This window comes from Bubalus kerabau, chromosome 22 (genome assembly GCF_029407905.1).
Source record: "Bubalus kerabau isolate K-KA32 ecotype Philippines breed swamp buffalo chromosome 22, PCC_UOA_SB_1v2, whole genome shotgun sequence".
In the NCBI taxonomy this organism is placed as follows: Eukaryota; Metazoa; Chordata; class Mammalia; order Artiodactyla; family Bovidae; genus Bubalus; species Bubalus kerabau.
This window is the reverse complement of record NC_073645.1, coordinates 13351997-13370465: the sequence shown is the minus strand read 5'-3', so window position 1 is coordinate 13370465 and position 18469 is coordinate 13351997. Positions and strand designations below refer to the sequence as shown.

The window sequence follows — 18469 nt, the reverse complement described above, 5'->3', positions numbered from 1 at the left end:
ACTCACAAACCCAGCGCTGATGATCCTCACACCATCTCCATACTTCTGAACCACTGAAGCATCTCTTTCTTCATTGCAGGCCCCGTTTGTGGGAGAACTTTTTAAAGTCCCTACTCCTCAGAGGCTGCTGCTTTCTGTGCTCAGTTCATGAGGAAATGCCCCAAAATGAAACGCTAGCCTGACAGCCTGTTGGCATCTCCTGAGGAATGTGTGAACCGTGCCTGCATATGCCCCCTGAGACTTGCTCTGTACCTCTGGGCATTTCAGCAGTTGTTCTGGAGGCTTGGGGTGTTTATCTCCCACAGGCAGCTGAGCTGCCTCCCGTTTCATGAGCAGAGCAGTGGAATGCGGTGGAAGAGACCCAGGCCTCCGGCCACCCAGATTAGAGAGTTTTGTGCTGAGGTCCCTATATGGTTGTGTTAGACTCCACAGAGGGCTTGAGTCTGTCTTTGTTCCTTGTTTGGGAAGCCAGTGGGAGGGGAACAGGCCAAGGGGCTATATAACCCTCGAGCCTTCAGCTCTCCAGAACACCACCCAGAGCGGAGAAGCCCAGCCGAGAACTTTCAGGGTAAGTGGCACCGGCCCAGAGATGTGGCTTAGATTCCAGCAGCTCTGACATTTCCCAGTATAATCAGATGTCATCTATGGAGATTTTAGCCAGACTCACACACTCAGAAATGTTTGAATGAAGATTGTACTACTAATACGATTGTAGCCTTTAGCTATAATTATCTAACCTCAAAAACAAAGCTAAGATGCAGCCTGTGTCGGGGAGGAAGGGGTGAGGAAGATGGAATGAAATCTATGAGTGTCACCTGCAAAATTTGTTTATATTAAACCAGCAGCCCCGGTCTTGTAGTGCATTTCAGAGGTGCAGTCTAGCTGTCTGCAGTCAGCCAGCTACACAACGATGTATATTTAGACACTGGAAACTCCAGTATCTGCTTGTGGTTCAGATTTGGTATGGGGATTTTTCACTGGACTGTACTTTTGGTGCAACTGCGGTGTCTTGACAGTGGATTTTAGAACTGAACAGAGGTTAGCTGCCTAGCCTTTGATATTGGCTCTTTGTGTATTTGCATCTGGGTTCCTCTGGCTCTCATTGGTGGTATCTTCTATGGGAAAGTCTCTTGAGTGTAACTGTGAGCTTGCAGTTCAGGGTATATGCGCCTCCCTTGGTTGGTTTGCAGCAGAGCATAGCAGGAACTCAACTGAATCTTGGTGAGTAAAGAGGGAGGGAGCTGGCGTGCAACTGACAGCTGTTTGCATTTCAGCCTATGGGATGGTTTGCATTTCTCAGCCAGGCGGGACCACGGAGCCAGCCTCGCCACCCCAGGCTGATCTTCTCTGTGAATCAGGGTTTGGCAGCTCCAGCCCCGACTGGGGTTTTCACGCTAAGATTTTTCCTTCCATTTTGTGATTCATGACTAAATATGGTTTGTGTTTCAAGACCGTGGAGCTGGGAACTGGAGTGTTCCCCTCCCACTAACTCCCTCATTTTTGGCACAAGATGCACTCCAGTCAGTTGGAGCAAACCCCCCTGACCTGGGTGCCGTTCCAAGAGCAGACATTCTAGTGGGTTTTACCTAATTAGGAAATGCTTTGCTCCAAACCCAGCTGCTCATCAGGTTAGATAAGAGTTGTAAACCATTCAGCCAGCTTCTTTCTGGGGCATACAGATTTCTCTAAGGACAGTGCTTGGTTTAGAGATTTTAAGATTCTTCCTAGACATTTTTTTTTTTTTTTTTGGTCAAATAAAAGCACATTTACTAAATTTTGAGTTTTTTTCCCTTGCATGTTGAGGGTTCAATCTATTTCTTCTGCAGTGCATTCTGACACTCCCCCAAACCTTTCTTGCCCAAGGAAAGGGTTACTAAAGATGTGTATTCCTGGTGTCCATACCATCACATTTTCAAAGTCTCCTAATTCTGAATATTTTATCCTGTTTTCAGCTCTTCCTTTTGGTTTGGAAAGTCTGCTTAGCACTTGCAGAGAGGGTACTGATCTGGTGCTGGCCACCTCTGACACTTGCCTCAGGCTGCTGCTTCTGCCTCATCTCCCTTAAATTTCTCACCTCTCTCCTTACTTCTTGATCTGCTAGGAAGAAAGCCAAGTCACATGACTGCCAAACACAATTCAGTGTCAGGAAAGGGAAGGGAAGGGTGGGAAAGGAAAGAGTCAGCCACTTATAAGTTACATTTTCTATTCTTAAAAGTAGAATCTACAAGTTGAAGATCCCTGTCCTAAGCCTGGAAGTAGTGTGGAAAGGAAGCCAAGACTAGAAATAAAAAGATCTGGATAATGATAATAATCACACAATAATTATAATTTAAATTGATAATTTAAAAATAGTATTTACTGGGAATTCATAATGTATATGCCACTATCAATTATTTTAAATACTTTAAAATATCTAATCCCCATAAGACTCTATGTACTACACATGGATATTATTGTTCTTTCATAGATGGATAAAGAGACTGATTCAGAGATATTAAATAACTTACTAAATCACATAGCTTCTAAGTGGCAAAACCCACACTCAAATCCAGGCAGTGAGATTCCAGAGTCCAAGACCATAATCATTGGGTGCTATAATCTTTGCTGTCCCAACTTTACCACTTTTGAGATCTGGACAAGTCACTTCAACTCCTTGAGTCTTGATTTCCTTGTCTGTCAGTTGGCAATGATAGCAAGTGTCCTGGATTTTAAGTTATGTCCTCTAAGGTGAGGTTCATGTTTTTTGGCAAATCACTTCCCCTGAGTTTTCTCATTTGTAGAAATGAGGGTATTAAACGAAAATGTTCTCTAATAAGCCTTCAATTTCCCAAATCTTTAAGTTGTTACTTTTACTCCAACCTTCCAAATTCTGTCATGCAATTCAAGCTTAAATGTGGGATATTTAAAATACTGTGTTCTTACTGAAAGAATATATGCTCGATCTATTTAGAAAATATCACAGAACCCAGGGTTTCATGTAAAACACCTAGAATATCCACCACTTCAAAAATAACCCCCATCAACATCTTGGTAAATATGATTAATCTTTTTTCTAGTGCATCACAATACATTTTAATGGGATCATACAACGCATACCTCAAGCCTAGTATTGCATAAGAATGACCCATAACTTATCCTTTTATTTATATTTCTTAAGGACAATAGAACATTCTACTGCATGATATGTAATTTTTTGGACTCACTCTGCCTTGTTGGACTTAGAGGTTAGCAGTGATTTTTATTAATGGAATGACTGTGACCCCTAAAATTTTAAGCCCCTCCTTAAGACACTTTGATTGGTTCCTCAGGTCTTTAATTTTACCCTTGTATAAAATTAAAGTCCCCCGGATCCAAAAGAGAATATTCTTTTAAACATTTTTTACATGAAATGTTTCAGTACTTCCAAAATTTCACATGCTGCTCATTCCTCAAAATCTACTTTTTTGGAAAAAAATTTTAATTTATAGCATATCTAGAAAAATATGAGTATGGGTATATACAGACAGCAAATTCTAGGTACGTCATTAACAAATGACGGGTGACTTGTCCCTGTGAGATCAGATCTCGTGGGTCGATATTCCATCTGTATTCTGCAGTGGTTCATTCCTTCACTTGCTTAGTCAATCTTTAAAGTGCTTATAGCACACGTGATGTTCCTGTGCTGGAGACCTCCTGTATGAATGGACAAGTCTGAATTTAAGATTACAGTCTGATCAAAGTGCTTTGAAATAAATGGTGTGTTAGATAAGAATCAGCAGAGGGCGCTCTAGGAGAGGAGGAGTCTCAACTCCGGCTGGAAGGTGGGAGTGGTCAGGTAAGCTCCAAGACTGCTGGATCACACCTGCGTTGGCTTCCTCCCTGATCCCTTTAGGACCCTGTGAAGCAGCTGCAGCCGAGATGTGCGAGGAGGAGGACAGCACCGCCTTGGTGTGTGACAATGGTTCTGGGCTCTGTAAGGCCGGCTTTGCGGGGGATGATGCTCCCAGGGCTGTTTTCCCATCTATCGTGGGACGTCCTCGACATCAGGTGAGCAAAATTCTCTCTGAAGCAGAGAGAAACAAAGCCGTATAGATTTGGTCCCTCTATGTCTCTGTGTCCATGGATATTCATAGATTGTTGCTCTCTGCCTAGAAATTATGTAACTTTGTTAGAAATGTACCTCTGATGACTGATGTCCAGAGATAAGTGCCCGTTTCATATACATTGTTGACAGATTACCTGGTGGGAGACTTTTTTTTTCATAAATCGTTTTTGTCTAAATGTAACCACGGTCGTCAGCATCAGAAATATCTATGAGTTATTTGATGTATTCCATAGCTACGCTATGGAAAGAAACTACAGTAAAAAGTCAAGTTGCTCATTCTCAAAGAACCTAATGTGAAATGAAAGTAAGCGTTGTTACCCAATGTAATTTTACATCTGTTAGATGTCAACGAAATACATGTGGATAGACATATGGTAATTTTACACAACATATAGAAAGAAAATATGGATGGCAGCCACAGGGTAAAAGGTGAGAGCTTCATCCCAGAAATTCTCCTTTCACATCAGAAATGTATTTTGCACATTGAGCCTATCTGATTGATATTTAGACTTTTGATTTGGCATCAATTCACAAGAAGACATAATAGAAGCCTTCCCCAGTGAAAGAACTCTGTCTCTTTGTTGAACTTTAACAACCAAGATATTTTGCAAAAATCACTTCTTAAGGAACTATAGGAGCCCCACCTGTTTTGCAATTCTGTCACTCCAATGCAATTTTAAATTTTAGTCATAAGGATTCTTTTTTTCTAAAGATTCATATTAATGACTAAAAAAAAGCATCCCACTAGTTTAGGCAGATAGGGTAATATTGATCAGTATGATTTTATCTATTAGAAACCAAGTACTGAGTGGTCATTTGTAGAAATAATGCTTTTGCTTATAATGGTTAGATATACTCTTGAGTTAGGTGACAGTTCCAAACGTACAGTTTAAAGGATTCACGAGAGGCAAAATGCCATTTAACTAATGTGTAAAATTTTGTATATCCATTCAACAAATAATGATTGAGTGGCAGATACACGCCAGGCAATTTGTCTTACTGGCGAACAAGACAGATTCAATCTTTGCCCTAAGAGAGCTCATGAAGGAACACAGAAGATAAATGACAAAGTCGCCCTACCCTCAAGGTTCTCTGCTATTTGTAGGCCTGTTCAGGCCTGTTTCAAATCACCTAAGGGATGTTTCCTAAGAGCTCAGTAACTATAGGATCAGCCGGTCATTGCTGGTACTGGAAGGACTTTCATTGCAATGATTTAACCCTTTGTGTTTGGACAGTAATCAGTTCACAAGTTCTGAGAGAGGCTGACTTGTAATGTGTTGAACTTTTTAGGGAGTGATGGTGGGAATGGGACAGAAAGACAGCTACGTGGGTGATGAAGCACAAAGCAAAAGAGGAATTCTGACCCTGAAGTACCCGATAGAACACGGCATCATCACCAACTGGGATGACATGGAAAAGGTACTGGGAGAGGCATGACTGGTACCTGTGGCCTGGATCTCAAACGTCTGGCTACTGCTGGGGAAAAGAACAGGCTCACTTTGCCTGGTTGTGCTTTTACTTGTTGGTGATCCTTCTAGATTATTACTAACTGAATTTTTAAAATTCTGAACTTTATTTTAAAAAGCAAATTCCTTGACTACGAGGGTTTATAAATCAATTAGAGGCAGATGGGCTTCCCAGGTGGCGCTCGTGGTGAAGAATCCGCCTGCCAGTGCAGGAGATGCAAGAGATATGGGTTCGATCCCTGGGTGGGGAAGATCCCCTGGAGAAGGAAATGGCAACCCACTCCAGTATTCTTGCCTGGAGAATCTCACGGACAGAGAAGCCTAGTGGGCTACAGTCCATGGGGTTGAAGAGAGTCGGACACAACTGAGCGACTAAGCGTAGCACAGAGGGCGGTAGCTCTAAAAATAAGAACAGTAGTCCTTTGACAGTGGTGGGAATTATAGTCTATTGCTCAGACAACTGGCTTGCCCTCCAAGGACAAGCACTGTATGGGCTTCAAACAGGATAACAAGGGATGGAAGAGCTGGGAAGAGCCTTCACCCACCCACTCCTGAAAGTTTTTCATTAATTTACCCTGAACATTAAAAAAAAAACTAGTTGTTCTTTTTTTTTTTGCTTTTAGTTTTCTCTGTAGAAAAGGGGCTGTGACATTGTAGATTTGGTACATTCCTAAAATGTCCCTCAACATATTGAAGCACAAGCAACCAACACAAATTTTTAAATAAACAGTTCAAAAAATATCTCCCTGAGTGGCATTAAGTGAAGTCTTTCTCTCCCAGACCCATATAGAAGAGCTAATGAGAAGAGTTAAATCCGAGGATTTTGATGTTTGCTCTTAAGCATCATGGAAACAAAGTGATCAAAGAAAAAGCAGAAGAAATAATGAGAAAGTGACTTAAATTTTTAAATGCGGCAAATATGTTAGAACCAGAAAACCTGGACTTTTATATATCTGTCAGCTCCACACACACAGATACACACACATACTGTCTCTCACGATTTTAAAAGAGAATAGTCTTTGAAAGAAAATAATGTTGTTAGAATTTATCAGTGGTAATGCTGAAACCTCTGCTGCTCTACAAAAGAATGTGTTTCATTAGGTTTGCTGAGTCTAAGAGTCTGGATTTGGGTGAGACTGCAGGAGACACTGAGGAGGAGATAAGAATAGCGATGAGAAAATTCTCTTTTAAGACTTTCTCCATGCAGCTGGCAACATCACAGAAGGGATTCACCTGGAGAAAAACAAATGAAGCATTCTGTCATTTCTAAAATGTAAAGTGTCTTCTGGAGAGAGAGAAGAGAGACAGAGTGGGGAGGGATAGAGATTGGTTGGTTTCTAACGATGTTTCAGAGTATCCACGGTATTCAATAAGATTGGCAGAATTTCTTTTCTTTTTTTTTTTTTTAAATTTCTTGAGCACTGTGTTGCTTTTACTCCATCAAAGGAGTAGAACTTTCAGGAGTCTCATTTCCTTTCTAGAAACCGCAAATTCAAAACCAAAGAAACTGCAACAAGATAAAGAATCTTTAAAGTCAATCTTGCTTTTGTTAATGTACGAACTTTCACTAGCAGTTCTTGTTTTTATTTTGTTTCAATTCTAAATGAATTTAATATTTCAGGCACTACTGGAGAATTTTGGGGCTTTTAAAAATAATTAATCACCTGAACTCTTTTCACAACAGTTTGTTCTTTATGGCATCCAGGGTTAAAAAGGATGCTTACAGAGAACTCTACTCAATATTCTACAATAACCTCTATGGGAAGAGAATTTGAAAAAGACTTTTCAGTATAACTGAATCACTTATCGGTACACCTGAAACTAATACAATATTGTAAATTGACTATAATCCAATATAAAATAAAAATTAAATTACAAAAAGAAACAGCTCAAAAAATAAAAATAAAGCGCATGCTTAACCATGAAGCAAACACAAGCATATTCAAAGTACATCGTGCTAGAAACAGGGACTGGCTTTTTGGGGAAACACCTGAAGGCCAAGGTCTGTCCATGAATGAAAGGTCCAGTGTGTGCCAACCAGGGTAGGCGTCTTTCAACCCTGGGGAGCAAAAAGAGGAATGGAGGGGTGGAAAAATGCCCTTAAATATTAAAAATAACCATTAGGTTTTCAGATCTGCTTCATTCATCCATTCATATATTTATTCATTTGTCCTTTTACTTGCTACACTAAGTCACCTGCCCATGAATATTAATTAAAGTGGGGGCTTCCCTGGTGGCTCAGCAGTAAAGCTTCCTCTTGCAATGCAGGAGACACAAGAGACATGGGTTTGATCCCTGGCTCAGGCAGGTCCCCTGGAGGAGGAAATGGAAACCCATTCCAGTATTCTTGCCAGGAAAATCCTGTGGATAGAGGAGCCTGGTGGGCTACAGTCCATGGGCTTGCAAAGGGTTGGACACGACTTAGTGAGCACCAGTGGATAAAGAAGATATAGTTGAATAATGGCAACATTTGCTCTGGGCCAGGCATGGGGCTAAATAGTAATTCTATTTAGTCTCACAAAGACATGAATTATTTTTATATTCCCCATGAAGAGATTGTTGCAGGGAAGGGTTAAAATTTGCCTACACTCATATAACCAAGAAGTGCTTAAGCCAGGATTTGAACCCAGGTTTCACTCCAGAGCCTATGTCCCTAACCATTACCCTATCCTGCCTCGTAGATGTGGGTTTGGGTTTTTGCTCATTCACTTACTAGGTGTGAATTCTCAGGGAAGTTCCTTAGTCTTTAAGCTTGAGTCTCTGAACCTGTAAAAACGTGGGCACATAATGAGCACTTATGTTTGGACCTGGTTTCATGTGCTCATTCTGGTCCCTTTTTGAGGGCTGTCATGCCTCTGCTGCACCTCATTGCTGTGCTTTTCCTTGGTCCCCTAGATCTGGCACCACTCTTTCTACAATGAGCTTCGTGTTGCCCCTGAAGAGCATCCAACCCTTCTCACCGAGGCGCCCCTGAACCCCAAGGCCAACCGGGAGAAAATGACCCAGGTAAATACCACTCTAGGACCCAGCACTTTGGGGCTTGGAGGACGTCCTTGAAGGGGGTTGTATAGAATAGCAGATAAAAGGCCCACCCAACAGTCCACTCACAGGCTGACAACTTTCCTGGATTCCCAAGGCCACGGGCATCAGACATGCTTCCTGCAGGAATGGCCCCTTGGCTCCAAGAGCAATAGGAAATTGTCCAGATTTAACTGCAAAGGCCACATGTTTAGGTTTAAAGCTTCTAAGGAGAAGTCATTTCAAAGTGCAGGATAACATACAATGGAGAAGTTTGGTCCTAGAGTCAGATCCCAGTTTGAAGATTCCATCTGTCACTTATCAGCTGTGTGACTTTAAAATATCCACTTAATTTTCATAGACTCAGTTTCCTTGTCCATATGTTGAGAATAATATTAGTACTATTATTTTTCATATGATTTGAAGATTAATGAGACAAATGCTAAATGTGTTTCACGGTACCTGGTATGATAAACACCAAACACGTATTTACTATTATCTTTATTGTGACTTTCTGAAGCTCAGAGATTTTGGAACAGGAGACTATCTATTCCATCATCCAGACAAAGTTTCCAGTTTGGATGAGCTGCTTAATAAATACACCTAGTGTCAACTTCAGGCTTGTTATGGTTAAGCACTGGGCTAAGCATTTTATACAGATTGTCTCTTTAAATCTTAACTTAAAGCATGAGCTATTATTATCCTAATAATATAAATGAAGGCTTCCCTGTTGGCTTAGTCAGTAAAGAATCTTGCCTGCAATTCAGGAGACCCAAGTTCTATTCCTGGGTCAGGAAGATCCCCTGGAGAAGGAAATAGTAACCCACTCCAGTATTCTTGCCTGGAAAATCCCATGGATAAAGGAGCCTGGTGGGCTATATACTCCTTGGGGTTGTAAGAGTCAGACTTAGCAACTAAACCACGACCAATATAAATGAATAATTTGAGACTTAAGTACATTAGGTGATGGTCCCAAGGTCACACAGCTAGAAGTGTCAGAGCTTGGATTTGGCCCACAATCTTTTGACCTCAGAGAATAATAAACATAAACACTGCAAAGCCTTTTTCTTGGAAGAGCTCTGGATGCCTCATCAACACACTAGCAGCTGTTCTCTGCAGGGGAACATCTGTGTGTTTGGAAAGGACCCATGATGCAAGAGATGCTATTTCTTAAGGGAGCTTTTTTCCCAGTGAATTGTAAAAACGAACACTTGGGAATTATGGCCGTCTAGCAAACTATGCTCGAAGAAGGCAATGGCAACCCACTCCAGTACTCTTGCCTGGAAAATTCCATGGACGGAGGAGCCCGGTAGGCTGCAGTCCATGGGGTCACTGAGAGTCAGACACGACTGAGCGATTTCACTTTGACTTTTCACTTTCATGCATTGGAGAAGGAAATGGCAACCAACTCCAGTGTCCTTGCCTGGAGGATCCCAGGGATGGGGGAGCCTGGTGGGCTGCCGTCTGTGGGGTCGCACAGAGTCGGACATGACTGAAGTGACTTAGCAGCAGCAGCTGCAGCAGCAAACTATGCTAGATGTTTACTCTGGTTAATAGACCAGAGAGGGTTTTGCAGATGGAGAGATGGAGGCCTATGGGCATCTCCATGGGCACACATTTCCAACACGTGACCTGGAGGGGCTCTGGTGCTAACTATGCTCTGGACGGCATGAACCACCACATCAACATTCATATCTGGTTCTCTGTTACCAGCAGGCAGTTCTTTTCTTCCAGCAATCAGGACTCCTTCACTGCAGCTAGAATGGCCTCAGACTGTAGGGCTGACATTGACACAGCAACTACAGAAAAAAGTTGAACAGATTAAATGGAATCTCAGACAGATCACAGAATGGGGTTCATCTCAACCAGTCTGAGCTTCAGTGGTTTAGGCTTAGTGCTTTCACTGTTCAGGGCTGGGTTCGATCCCTGGTTGGGGAACAAAGATCCCGCAGGCCGCCCACATTAGTCAGTTGTTAGTTTGGTGAATTCTCCAGGTCACGTTCAAGTGAGGGCCAGGACCAGAAACTAGACCCTCCTAATACCTGGCTGATCATGTGTGCACACTGTCCCTTCCACCCGCCATGACACCAGGTCACCGGTATGGTAGTCTCTCCATTTACACCTTCCTTTCTCCTCGACCAGTAACCAAGGCTTCTCTAACCCTCCTTTACCTTAGTTTCCTCTACCCAGAACCAGCCAGGCCCATCTGCAGCCATCAACAAGATGCTCTCTTGTGCATGCTTGATGATACTGGCAGCATCATTAACTCATCTCTTTGGCTTGCTTTGCAGATTATGTTTGAGACTTTCAATGTCCCAGCCATGTATGTGGCTATTCAGGCGGTGCTGTCCCTCTACGCCTCTGGACGTACAACTGGTAGGTGGCTGGGCAGGGTGAAAGCCCTGGTTGAGTACACCATCAGTTACAGGATTGAATGGTTTATAAACATGTGTGTTGTGATGGACTGGAGGTTATTTAGAATTGACAGAGTTAATTCCCACCCCTTGAGGGCTTCTTCTCACCTTTGAAAATAAGCCCTTTAACTTGTATTTCCAGGAGGACTCCTATTGTTTCCCTCTTCCTATTTTTTTTTTCTCTTTCTTTTCTTTACCTTGCCCTGCCTCAACTCTCTTTTTCCTATCAAATGTCTTCCTTCCTTTCAAATAAAAGGGTTAGAAATTCCCCTTCTACTAGACCAGTAAGTGATCATACACCAGCTCCCCTGGTGACTTATCGTGCACACCTGTCCCCCAGGCATTGTGCTGGACTCTGGAGATGGTGTCACCCACAACGTGCCCATCTATGAGGGCTACGCCCTGCCCCACGCCATCATGCGTCTGGACCTGGCTGGCCGAGATCTCACCGACTACCTCATGAAGATCCTGACCGAGCGAGGCTATTCCTTCGTGACCACCGGTGAGGCCTGAGGGACATAAAGGGAGGGGTCACTGGGGCGGGGTGTTCTTCCCTGACCTGGTGACTATCCGAGAAAACAATGGGAGGGAGCCTTGCAGACAGCGAGACCTGACTCTAATGCCCAGGGCAAAGCTCTGACTGTTTTGCTATGTGTAACCACAAAACGATTACACCATTTCCGTACCACAAAATGATTACACCATTTCCTTGAGAAGAATAGTTTTAACCATCAGGTATTACGAGCTTGTCAGAGTTGCATTATTTGAACATTTTTTAATCCCTTCCATTCACACACAGAGACTGAAAATAGGGGAGGAATTGGGAGATTGAGATCGACATATATACACTCCTGATACTATGTGGAAAGTAGATAACTAGTGAGAACCTACTGTATAGCAAAGGGAACTCTACTTGACACTCCACCGTGACCTGAATAGGAAGGAAATCCCGAGAGAAAGAGCACATTATATGTGTATGTACAGCTGAATCACTTTGCTGTACAGTAGAAACTAATACAACATTGTAAAGCAACTACACTCCAAAAAAATTAATATGAAAAGAGCCTGAAAATAGTATGGCATGGTGATTGACAATCTTTGGAAACATCCTGACAGGGTTTGGGTCCCAGTTCTGCCGCTCGCTAACTGTGTGACCTGGGACAAGATGCCCAAGTCCACTAAGCCACAGGCTGTCTGTAAAATGGGAGCAATCATTTACTCTTTCTCGCAAGGATGTTGCATGTGGAATTCCTGGTCCCGAGGAAGCATGAGATACTTACTTGTTAGTGGTTAGTAATACCAACCCAGCAGGCAATGACATGTTCGTCTTCCGACTAAACTGGTACCCTTGGTCTCTCTCTATGAGAGGCAGAGGCAGACAGTCCTAGAGGCATCAGGACGACCTCAGTGCCCTTGACCCTGGCTGCCTGCCCTTCCCTGGCCAATTTGCTCTTGTCCAAATGTTCAGGTTTTGGGACATGCCCAAGACTTATCCTAGACTCCAAACTTGAGCCCTGACAATTTAAAAATCTCCTTCTGGAATAGAGAGTTGAATGAATTCTGACCCTTCTCTGCCCTCTCTGAGGAATTCCAAGAAGCCTCCAAAAAGTCCCCAGGGGCCTGGGTAAAGCCACTTGTTCAGAACTTCAGAGGACAGGAGTCGGAAAGGGGTCTGCCCACCCACTTCTTCCATGCACCACTGGGACCTTCTCTACCGGGACTGGTCCTGACCCTCTTTCTGGAAGGTGATGAGTTTTCCAAGGACTTGAGTTGGAATCCGCCTGGGTCAGACAACATGGGTCTTCAGAGCTTTTTAAAACTGTAGGTGCTTCTAAGGGACTCTTTTGGCATGAATCTTCCTGGTCAACTGAAAATCCAATATAACAAACTGTTATATAGCACGTATAACAGAGAGTCATTAATTAATCATGCAAAAAAGTTAACGTCCAAAAGGATTCCTGCTCTTTGTCTGGAGATAGCCAGCTCATTTTCATCCTACCATGCACTGTCCGGACATCATCTGCTTAGAAGTTTCTCTGTGTGAAGCACTTTGCTGGGAACAGAAGTGGTTCCCTAATGGACCTATAATTTAATTGTCCTTGTGGGTTTGGGGTTGCAGAACAGAACATACACTTTCAGGGAGAAACCTGTATCGTAAGTACTGTAGGGCAGGTGGGTTTTCACCGCCTGTGCAAATCTCGATGTTGACCACCGTGTTTGTATCTCATTGACAGCTGAGCGTGAGATTGTCCGGGACATCAAGGAGAAACTGTGCTACGTAGCCCTGGACTTTGAGAATGAGATGGCCACTGCCGCCTCCTCCTCCTCCCTCGAGAAGAGCTATGAGCTGCCTGATGGGCAGGTGATCACCATCGGGAATGAGCGTTTCCGCTGCCCCGAGACCCTGTTCCAGCCTTCGTTCATCGGTAAGCAGCACACCCGGGGAGAGCACCCTCCTCTCCTTCCACCAGCTGGTCTCAGCCCCCAGTGCCCTTCTGCGTGTGGCAGCATGTGACAGGGGCCAAAAAACCAAGGGCACCTCTGAGCCAGGGCAAGGGAAAGAATGTCACGTTTTTAAAGTGAGAAGACCTAAAGAAGCCGTGAAAGGAGTTTTCTTTTTAAGAAAACATTGTCTAGGTTGTAGTCTAGCCGAAGCATTCTTGGTGCATGGTTTATGGTGAAAGAATCAGATACTGTCCATGCTTAGGAGACAGCGGAGCCACCGGAAGGATGGGTTGAATGCTGAGTCTGGAAATAACAGGGGAAAAGAAAAATGGAGATGTCCGTCCCTACATTAGCGTTGACCTTGGGAGACAGGTTCGCATAGTTGTTTATAGAGAGGTGAGCCTGGGTGTGAATCTTAGTTCTCCTTTCATAATGTTGCCTTCTGGAGCCTCATCTGTAAAATGTCTTCATTTGCAAAAAGTGTCCTCATCTTTAAAATGAGATGTGTGGGGGCGGGGGCACTAAGTGCACTCAATGCTGATTAGGTGTTCCGTTAAGTTCAGTTGCTCAGTCGTGTCTGACTCCGTGCGACCCCATGGACTGCAGCACACCAGGCCTCCCTATCCATCACCAACTCCCGGAGTTTACCCAAACTCATATTGGCAGTAATCCATTACTAAGCATGCTTAGCAGTACATCATAAAACTGTAAAAGATGAAGAGCCATCTGGAGGTTCTTTTCAAAAGACCCATGTCAGAAATTAGCAAGAAATTCAGACAAAAAAAATATTATCAAGGTTGAAGAAAAACGAGTCTTTGTCCAAATAAAATGAAACCTATTTCGAATGTTCCAGCACCATTTAGCTTTGAGGGGTGAGAACAAGACAGCAGTCAAGGAGAGATTTGGGAGTTCTGAGCAACAGCTGTGATATTAGCTCAGCCTGGGACCTTCTCAAGGCTTTGGGAATTTGAAGGCTTTGCTTTTTATTTGAATCATTTATAGTAGAGAGTCTATTAAGACTGAGGACTGTGATATTATAGCCTCTCACCCTTCCAGAGATGCCGAAGCAGGGCTTCCTCCCTAGACAAATGGTAGGAGGACCTGGGACATTTCAAGGGTCTTTCAGTCCTGAGATGGTGGCAGCTAGAGCATTGTGCCTGCCAAGCTGTGGTCTAGTGTAAGATCATCCAGTTGCTCACATCGTCTTCCATGTCTGCCTGGGTTTTCTTTATCACCCAAGGACCACAACCTGTGTCTCTTTTCCAGGGATGGAGTCTGCTGGCATCCATGAGACCACGTACAACAGCATCATGAAGTGTGATATTGACATCAGGAAGGACCTCTATGCTAACAACGTCCTCTCCGGGGGTACCACCATGTACCCCGGCATTGCTGACCGCATGCAGAAGGAGATCACGGCCCTGGCCCCCAGCACCATGAAGATCAAGGTAAAGTTCTGTGACAGACCCTTCTATGCTGCTGGCAATGCCAAGCTTATAACCAGAAGTGAAGGATTCTTCAGAGGCTACATCTTGGTTGCATACACTTATGGGTCTTAGAGCTAGGCAGTGGGTAAAAGTCCTCAAGTATCATACTTTTAAGGGTCTAAGTCAGTTCCATTCATAGAGGAGTTGAATTATTTTGTACAAAATTTAATCAATACGTATCCATGTCAGTCAGCTACTTTCAGCGGACGCAGGAAAAGGTCAAGAGAGCCACTCATGTGCTCATATCTCATTGAAATACACAATATGTTGTTTTTCCTCATCATGAAACTGGTGCATCTCATGTATAGAACATTATAAACATTACAGGTGAGCCAGACCTTTCTAAACAGGTATAAATCCTGTAGCTTCAGTAGTATACTCCTCTTTCAGTACTAAATGTGATTCCATCTCAGCAGCCAGGAATTGGAACTTTATCTTCATCTCTCTTTCTGATGCACCTTTTGAAACGAGTGCTCCAAACCGAAGCATGACCCCAGGATGGCCAAACTCACTCCCTGAGCCAGCAGGACCCCTACACTGTGTGCGTTTTGAGTCAGTCAGAGGAACTCAGATTAAAAGGCTATCGTTCTTTGGAGTCAAGCTAACATGTGGCCGGAGACTTCGCAAAGACTACTGTTACTCTGAAATCAGGAGGCCAGGCTGGGACCCTCTGATCCATGTCCCAGGGAGCGGGAGAAAGGGCACTCAGGGTGCAGTTCACACACACAAGAGCTATTGAGACAAGGTCTCTGTTATTTGCGCTCCCGTCTCTTTTTTTAAGGAGTCTGCAGCTAACATAACAGGGTGTGCTAGACTGAAGCACACTCTCTCTCCACATTACAGGCGAGGAGGGACTGTGGGATGAGAGGAGAGAGCCTGTTTTCTGAGGATTTGTGTTCCTCGGATGATAGACACCCAGCCAGAGTTTGGTAGTTTCTGGTTCTCCAGTCTTGGAGTCTTGAATAGAAATGAGTGTAGAATTCTGAGCTCCAGTGTGGTGAGAGCAAACCATTGAAAACCTGGGGCAGTAAGATGATGACATTATGGGAAATTGAAACTGAATGGGGTTGGGGGTGGTCTGTAGGGATTCTGTACTGTCTGTACCACTCGTATATAAATCTAAAAGTATCTAAAACTGAAAGGTTATTTCTAAAACAAAACAGAAAGAAAAACCAGCTGGGAGAGGTCCTGGTTTGCATATTGGGTCTGACATGTACCAGTCGGTGTGACCAAGGTCAATTACTTAAACCTCACTCAGTCTGTTTCCTCATTAGAATATGGGACGGATTCAGCCCTTATTCTTCAAGATGGTTATGAAGATTAAATGAGATAGTACATGTAAAATGCTGGGCAAAGTGCTTGGCAGTAAGTTCTCAGTAAATATCAGCCCCTTGCATTAAAAATAAATGTTCAACCAGAGCTCAAGGAATAAAGAGAAATTAAACCGTTTCCCCACAGTTTCAGAAATATCTTATCTATTGGTCAATATTTATTTCTACCTAAGTATCCAAGTCTGATGTGGAATTTAGACTTACTCAGCTCTAGCTATTTTTAGAACCAGAGAGCAGAGATCAAGGTAGACGTACCCTTGTTCTGAATCACTGCTCTCTGGGCCTAAACCAGTCATTGATTTAAGAAACATCAGCATGTCCTTGCCTGCCAGGCCGGTTCATGCAGGTAGGGCCAGCCACAGTGCAAGCTTAGCCGAGACCTATCCCAGGGGAATCTTCATCCCACCAGCAATGGATCCCTCAGTGTTAAACAGTGCCTCTTGGTAGACTTAATCGGGTCTTACAGTAAGTTCTTATGTGCTCAGAAATTCTGACACCGTTAAAAGTTCCCCTGGAAGTTGCTGGTGTTTGTGTCCACAGAGTGTATGTGTCGTGCTGAGCTCTGAAGGACAGCTGATAGGAATCAGGGACAATGTCAGGACTTAAGTGGAGGTTGTGTAGAATTGGGGGCCAACTTTCCATTTGCATGATAGCAGACATCACTGACTCGATGGACATGAGTTTGAGTGAACTCCGGGAGTTGGTGATGGACAGGGAGGCCTGGCGTGCTGCGATTCATGGGGTGCAAAGAGTCGGACACGACTGAGCGACTGAACTGAACTGAACTGAGGCTGAATGAAGCTGAAGTGTCAGAAGTTTTGGAGTAGATTGTTTAACAGCAGTCCCCAACCTTTTTGGCATCAGAGACCGGTTTCGTGGAAGACAATTTTTTCCGCGGACTGGGGGTTAGCGGATGGTTTCGGGATGGTTCAAGTGCATCTATTGTGCACTTTATTTCTGCTGTTGTTACAGCAGCCCCAGCTCAGATCAGGCGTTAGATCCGAGGGTTAGTGACCCTGGCATAAAAGGGAGCCGGGAAATCAGAGGTGCTGATTGAAGAATCTATAAATCCACAACTGTTCACACCCCATGGGTTAGCGTCCAGTTTCAGCATCTAACAGCCAAGACTGTCCCCAAGGCCCAAGAAACTTCAGCCGGGGCCACAAGTCCTGACCATGCTGGAATCCCCAGTTCCCCTCCCAGTGCACTAACGGCCCTTTCTCATCCTGACCAACAGATCATCGCCCCTCCCGAGCGCAAATACTCTGTCTGGATTGGTGGCTCCATCCTGGCCTCTCTGTCCACCTTCCAGCAGATGTGGATCAGCAAACAGGAGTACGATGAGGCCGGGCCATCCATCGTCCACCGCAAATGTTTCTAAGACACTCCCTGCTCTCTTGTCTGTCTCTAGTACACACTGTGAATGTTCTGTGGAATAATGCCTTCAATTCTTTTTCAAATCATTCCTAGCCCAAGCTCTGACTTGTTACCTATGTGTTTTTTAATAAATCTGAGATATGGTACCTGTAATATGTAGCCTTGGCTTCGGATCAGCATCAGGCTGATCATGTTGATTTGGTTCGACTGACCTCACCTGTTATGGAGTTGCTCCCTCTAGTGGTGTATCTCGGGACATGACAACCAGGATGTGTGAGTTTCCCAGGAAAGGCTACAATTACATTAAGGTGAGAAGTGCCAGCTAATGCTGTACCAGGAAAAATTTGAAGATACACAGGAGATAAACATAAACATGGATTAAAGTGTATCAATAGGATAGTTCATACTGACTTCATAACCTTCGTTATATAACTTTGCTCTCTATAACCGCCTGATAGCCTGTGTACACATACATACATATATTATACATATACATGACTTTTTATATATGAGATATTAAACTTGGATATATATATTTTAAAAAGTGTGACTTTTAAGTTTCCCAGGGGAAATACAGATTTTTAAAAAACAGAAACACCGCTAAAATCTTACTACACATCGAAAGCATCTGTTTCCCTTCTCCTGATCAATACCTGTCTCTGAAAATGATACTACAGATACATTCAGGCTGGAAGGGATGGGAAAAATAACCATACTTTGTGAGTACTACCGGTGTCAGTCATCACACTAAGGGGTTTACACATGTCTCCACTCATTTGTTCTTCAGAACTCTTTGGGCCCATTTTATTTTATTTTGACATTAATTTTTTATTGAAATATATTTGAT

At 43.5% G+C, this 18469-nt stretch overlaps 1 protein-coding gene across 1 annotated transcript; it reads left to right on the top strand.

Annotated features, from left to right (window-relative positions):
- Window positions 1–416: 416 nt before the first annotated feature.
- On the top strand, window positions 417–18090 carry ACTA2 (actin alpha 2, smooth muscle). Its single transcript, XM_055560018.1, has 9 exons — window positions 417–568; window positions 3872–4026; window positions 5375–5503; window positions 8446–8556; window positions 10860–10944; window positions 11323–11484; window positions 13217–13408; window positions 14694–14875; window positions 17483–18090. Exons 2-9 carry the CDS (start codon window positions 3898–3900, stop codon window positions 17624–17626), a joined length of 1134 nt encoding a protein of 377 aa, XP_055415993.1. The 5' UTR covers window positions 417–568; window positions 3872–3897; the 3' UTR covers window positions 17627–18090.
- The last annotated feature ends 379 nt before the right edge of the window (window positions 18091–18469 follow it).